Raw genomic sequence first — 6,127 nt, forward strand, 5'->3', positions numbered from 1 at the left:
CCTGATAAATCCCATAATTATAGTTAATCCCGTTAAGATGATTATTTATATATATATGTTGAAAATGTTCATAAAATTGTTCAATAATTTTGATAAATTCATGTAGTAATATATTAATTGATAATATTTCCATACGATTATTATCATAACGCTATTAAAACATACATAAATAATTTTAATTTATATATTTTTAAGTATAAACAGATATTTTAATAAATATATTTGATCATATCATACATAATATATAATAATAAAACATGAATATCTTATTTTTTATGAAAAACATATACACATTTAATATATATAATACCAATAAAAACATAAATAGACATACTATTTATCTAAAGATCTTAATAAACCATTACGAACACCAGCCTATATTACTGTTACTATTATTTCATGTTATACAAAAGAACGTGTATTATTACTATAACTGAGGTCTATATAATATTTGTTTTTGCTGTTATATATATACATGTAAGTAATAATAGATAATATACCTACTTCATTTTATTAATGTATATTTTTAAAAATCGTATTTTCCATATGATAAACACATCACCAATATTTTATTTTTAAATTCTTTATTTTTCTTCAGGTATTTTTACTAAAAACGTTTATATTTCTATCAACAATTTATCTTTTCTTTCTCATTAATACAATTTTAATTTTTTTTTCAGTTTAATCTCGCAATGGTCATAAGCGCTCATATCATAAGGAAAATTCAAACGAAGCGGTAAATGCTAAAAAAGCACGTTTACTTCTTGTACAGTCTCCCGGCTTTATCGAAATTTCGTCTTCTGCAAATAGAAAAGTCGTATGGTATTAGGTGAAAAATTTCGAAAATATACAAAACTATATCGAATTTTTTAATTCGATTAAATCTGAATTAGTCGAGTTACTAAAATCACAAGCGTCTAAACATCCGATCAAGTTCAATTTAAAGCTGGAAGCTATGTACAATATTCCGAATGTTGATAATTCAACAGAGAACCGTTCATTTAAGACCTCAGCTAGACCAATTTTTTCCGAAACTGGTGTACGGGAAATTGTTGAAGAAGGCATTATAAAATTAATGGCTGAGCAAGACGAGTATTTTAGCAAGGGAAGTGGTTATACGCTACAGTGTATTGACGGATTATTATTAGGCGTATATAAATATACGCCTATGAGCGCTTCATCTCATATTCCGTTACCGGACTTCATCAAAAAGAAAAAAGCTGTAATCAACCCGCAAAACTCAGACCAACAGTGTTTCAAGTGGGCTATATTAGCAAACACGTTTCGGGAAATAACAAAAATCAAGTGGCTGAAATTATACAACTCACGAAGAAAAATATTTTTTTTCGATCTCACGTTCCCAACAAAATTACATCAGGTTAACATTTTCGAAAAAAATAATCCTAACGTAACTGTCAATGTTTACGGACTCGAAAAACATTTCCAACCACCGCAAAAATTTCCAAAATATGAAGTGTTTCCACTGAAGGTGGTAGATGAAGAAAAAACAGATCATTTCGACTTGTACTAATAACCGATGATGAAAATTCTCATTTTACCTACATCTCTAATTTTTCCCGACTTGTACGATCACAGAAAACCCGACATAATGGACGTGCTGTATTTTGTAAACGGTGCTTTACATCGTTCGAACCTCTAAATATTAATAAATATGAATTAAATGAACGCATACGATTTGAAGAACACAAGTTAATATGCGGAACACACAAACCAATTTTACCTCGAATGCCTACCCCCGGATCGATGTTAGAATTCGACGCATGGAAAAAAACTCAACGACATCCGATAGTTATATATGCTGATTTTGAAGCACTACTAAGAAAATCCGATGAAAAATGTGGGAACAATACAAAAGCTATTCAAAAACACGAGGCCATGAGTTATGGTTTTATGGTTAAAGCAAATAACGACGTTCCTGCAGAACTGCTTGAACAATTTAATATTCCAACTTCACCTATAATTTTTCGTGGCGATGAAGATAATCAGAATGTGGGTGAACATTTTGTGAAGAGTATCGTTGAAATAGCTGAAAACATTGAAAAATTACTACAAACCAACATACCAATACCTTTACTACAGAACAACAACAAGCACATAATTTATGTAAGACATGTAATTTATGTAAAAACGGTTCTCTGTGGGAAACCATAAAGTTGCTGATCACTGTCCACTTATCGGGTAAATTTCGACAAACATTGTGTAATACCTGCAACCTCAAGCTTCAAACACCAAATTTTGTACCATGTTTTTTCACAATTTATCGAATTATGATGCACATTTTATTGTAACTGAACTCGGTCTCGATGTGAAAAGAATTTCTGTAATACCAAACAGTGAAGAAAAATTCATCTCATTTTCAAAACACGTTTCCAACAACTTTTCAATACGGTTCATCGACACATTAAGATTTATGGCTTCAAGTTTATCAACACTCTCGGACAATTTATTAACACCAGGGTTCGAAAAGTTTAGAGAAACAGCTAAACATTTTAATACCGCAGACTTGCCACTAGTTACTCGTAAAGGTGTTTACCCTTATGAGTATACGGATGGTAGGAACAAGCTGGAGCAAACCAATTTACCAAAGAAAACAGATTTCTACAGTACACTAACAGAATCAAATATACAAGAAGAAGATTATGAACATTCAGAAACTGTTTGGAGTCACTTTGGATGCAAGTCTTTGGGTAAATACAGTGATCTATATCTGAAAATTGATGTTTTATTGTTGGCTGACGTGTTTGAGAACTTCAGAGACCTATGTTTAACCACATACTGTTTGGACCCATCTTTTTACTATACAGCACCAGGATTCTCCTTTGATTGTATGTTAAAATATACCAGAGCCAAATTAGAGTTACTCACAGAGTATGATATGCTGTTGATGATTGAAAAGGGTAATTATAATAATTATACATAAAAAGTTACATTTATAATATATAGCTGACCCCGTGCACTTCGTTGCCCGTTAAAAATGCAAATTCTATAAAATATGATTCGAATTTTGATTAATTTGTTATTTACTATTCGGTTTAACGGTGTTCAAAACTTAGACATTTTCATTGACTGTTTTGATTCTCAAAAATCTTGTGAAAGCACCACTTTAATATGCGAATTTTGTAAAATGATTTCTTATTACATACTAAATTTGTGATACGATTTTACGAATGTACCGTGTAAATTGTAAGCATCGATCTATCATTGTTCAGGCTCTACGTTTATCAGTCAGTGAGTTACTCAAGTCATAATATTATAGTCATTCTGGCTTACCGTTGCCGTGATACTCTCTTATGATTATGAGAGCAGTATATTATCATGTAGGCAATCCACACGTGGTGGATTGCGGACCCCGCGAGATGTGTATAAGAAGTTTATAATTTCTAACACTTAAGTTTCAAAGTTATATCATTTTTTTTTTTTTTACTACAGTGGGTAAAATACAATAATGTGCCATCTCGTGGTTTTTGTATTGTTGCCTGTTGGTTAAACAATAAAACTTAGTATAACTTGTTATGTTAGTCTATTGCTATGAATTTAAAATTTACTGTGGACATTGACTTATTTCGCTAATTCTTTTTTTTGTTGATATGGTTTTAACAAAATATAACAACAGATCTGTAACTATTATATTCAATCATAATCAATAGCGACATTAATATAGTTTATTTTCTTGCTGAACTGCAGTGACAGTTATACATTGTCTTATAAATTTTTGTCTCCATTTTTATATATCTAGATTTTTAATTTCTTTTTTACTATGACAACGATTTTAGTTTGTATGTCTATTTGCTTGCATTATTAAAAACAACCTTGCTATAACATTTTAAATAAATTATTTATTTTATTTAAATGGTTGCCATTGACTACCAAAAATAATTTAGTTTACTATTTGCTGGACAGATGGCGCCTGTGTAATTTCATCACCATCTCATTTCATCACCAACCTAATAACTTTTTCAAATTTTTCGTCCGTAAGAACCTGCTTCGCAATGAGCTCTTCAATTTAAAAAAAAAATCAAAACGATCGGTTCAGTAGTTTCCGAGAACATATCACTCAAAGGTTAACATTGGTTTTCATTTTCACATTTATATAATAGATAAATTTTTTTTTATAGGAATTCGAGGCGGTTTGACACAAGCAAGTATGAGGTATGCTAAAGCTAATAATGAAAAGACCCCAGATTATGATCCAACAAAGTCCAAATCATGGTTAATTTATCAAGATTGTAAGTATACATATACATATATTTTAATTATTTTTTTAATATTAATTTATTTTTTTAGGTAATAATCTGTACGGTTGGGCAATGTCACAACACATGCCCTATGGTGGTTTTAAGTGAGTTGAACCTAAGCTAGAAGGGCTGAATGATTTGAACGATACATCACCCATCGGACGGATATATGAAGTTGACATTACTTATCCGAAAGAACTCCATGATAAACACAATGATTTGCCTTTCCTTCCTCAAAACAATATCCCAGCTGGCTCAAAAGTTAAAAAACTTATGGCAACACTTCAGTCGAAAAAAACTATATTATTCATTACCGAAACCTTCAGCAAGCTATAGCCAATGGACTCATAGTTGAAAAAGTAAATGTATAAATGTTTTTATTTTACATTTATAATATAATTATTTTTTATTATAGGTTCATAGAGTAGTTCAGTTTAATCAATCACCATGGCTGGCTCCATACATAGCACTAAACACAGAGATGCGAAAAAAAGCAGCAAATGACTTTGAGAAAGACTTTTTCAAACTTTTAAATAATGTGGTTTTTGGGAAAACCATGGAGTCTATGCGGAAAAGAATAAAAATGGAACTGGTGTCTAGTGATCGTCGTTTACAAAAACTGATAAATCAGCCAACATTCAAACACTGTACTACATACAATGAAACTCTAAATGCAGTTGCATTAGAAAACAAAATCATTGATTTTTGTAAACCTATTTATATAGGTAAATATAAACATTTAAATTTTTTATTGTCATATTTTTAATATTTTAAATTTTTTATCAGGTTTTGCAGTGCTGGAAATTTCCAATTATTTAATGTATGACTATCACTATAACGTAATGCAGAAACATTATGATGATAAAATTGAGCTCATGTATACAGATACAGGTAAATTATTATTATTAGTACTTTTATTAATTTAATTTATTATTTTAGATTCATTGGTATACTATATTCAAACTGATGATTTTTACAATGATCTGTTGAACAATCCCAACTTGTTGAATCGAATGGACACTGCAAATCTACCCCGTGACCACCCGTGTTACATTGCTGAGAGAAAGAAGATTCCTGGGCTATTTTCTGATGAAACCGATGGACGTATTATGAGAGAGTTTTGTGCTCTCCGTGCAAAGTCCTACGCTTACATTTTAGAAGATAAGGAGAAAATCAAAGCAAAAGGAATCCGTGGACATGTTGTTAGAAACCACATGACTTTTCAAGATCATAAACGGTGTTTGTTTGGTGATCCCAGTTTGGAAGTAACAACGTCAAACGTCTCTATCCGTTCATTCAAGCACAAATTAAAGACTATTAAATCCAATAAATTAACTTATAACAGTTTTGATGATAAAAGGGTTATACTTGAAGACAAAGTACACACCCTAGCTCTTGGAAACTATTCTATAGAGTGAGTATATAAATATATATATTTTAATTATTTTTTAATTAATAATTTTGAATTTTATAGGGAGGAACTCGAAGCAGAACTAGATAGTTAGTTATATATTTGTAAAGATTATTTCTGTATGTATATTTTTTGTAAATATTTTTTCTATAAATTATTTCCATATATTATATATTATATATTATATATATTTTTGTAAAGATTATTTTTTTATATTTTTTGTAAGTATAGTAAGATTAGATAGAAATAAAAACTCATTTTAAAATAAGGTGAAATGTCTCTATTAATATTAATTAGTTTATATTTTGTAAAATATCTCTATAGATATTAAATTGTTTTTTGTAATAAAGTCACTTATCCTAATTCGAATTTTTTTAGTATTTTTGTTATATTGTTTCCTTTTCTCACATGTGTTATTCTTTATATTTTATCTCTGAAATCTGAATTAAAATAAAAAAAA

General features: G+C 29.6%; 1 protein-coding gene across 1 annotated transcript; it reads left to right on the top strand.

Annotated features, from left to right (window-relative positions):
* Nucleotides 1–2,871: 2,871 nt before the first annotated feature.
* On the top strand, nucleotides 2,872–5,761 carry LOC126553660 (uncharacterized). The gene is made up of 7 exons (XM_050208799.1): nucleotides 2,872–2,918; nucleotides 4,137–4,247; nucleotides 4,306–4,615; nucleotides 4,672–4,981; nucleotides 5,043–5,147; nucleotides 5,196–5,670; nucleotides 5,731–5,761. Exons 4-7 carry the CDS (start codon nucleotides 4,738–4,740, stop codon nucleotides 5,759–5,761), a joined length of 855 nt encoding a protein of 284 aa, XP_050064756.1. The 5' UTR covers nucleotides 2,872–2,918; nucleotides 4,137–4,247; nucleotides 4,306–4,615; nucleotides 4,672–4,737.
* The last annotated feature ends 366 nt before the right edge of the window (nucleotides 5,762–6,127 follow it).

This window comes from Aphis gossypii, unplaced genomic scaffold (genome assembly GCF_020184175.1).
Source record: "Aphis gossypii isolate Hap1 unplaced genomic scaffold, ASM2018417v2 Contig00296, whole genome shotgun sequence".
NCBI classification, from domain to species: domain Eukaryota; kingdom Metazoa; phylum Arthropoda; class Insecta; order Hemiptera; family Aphididae; genus Aphis; species Aphis gossypii.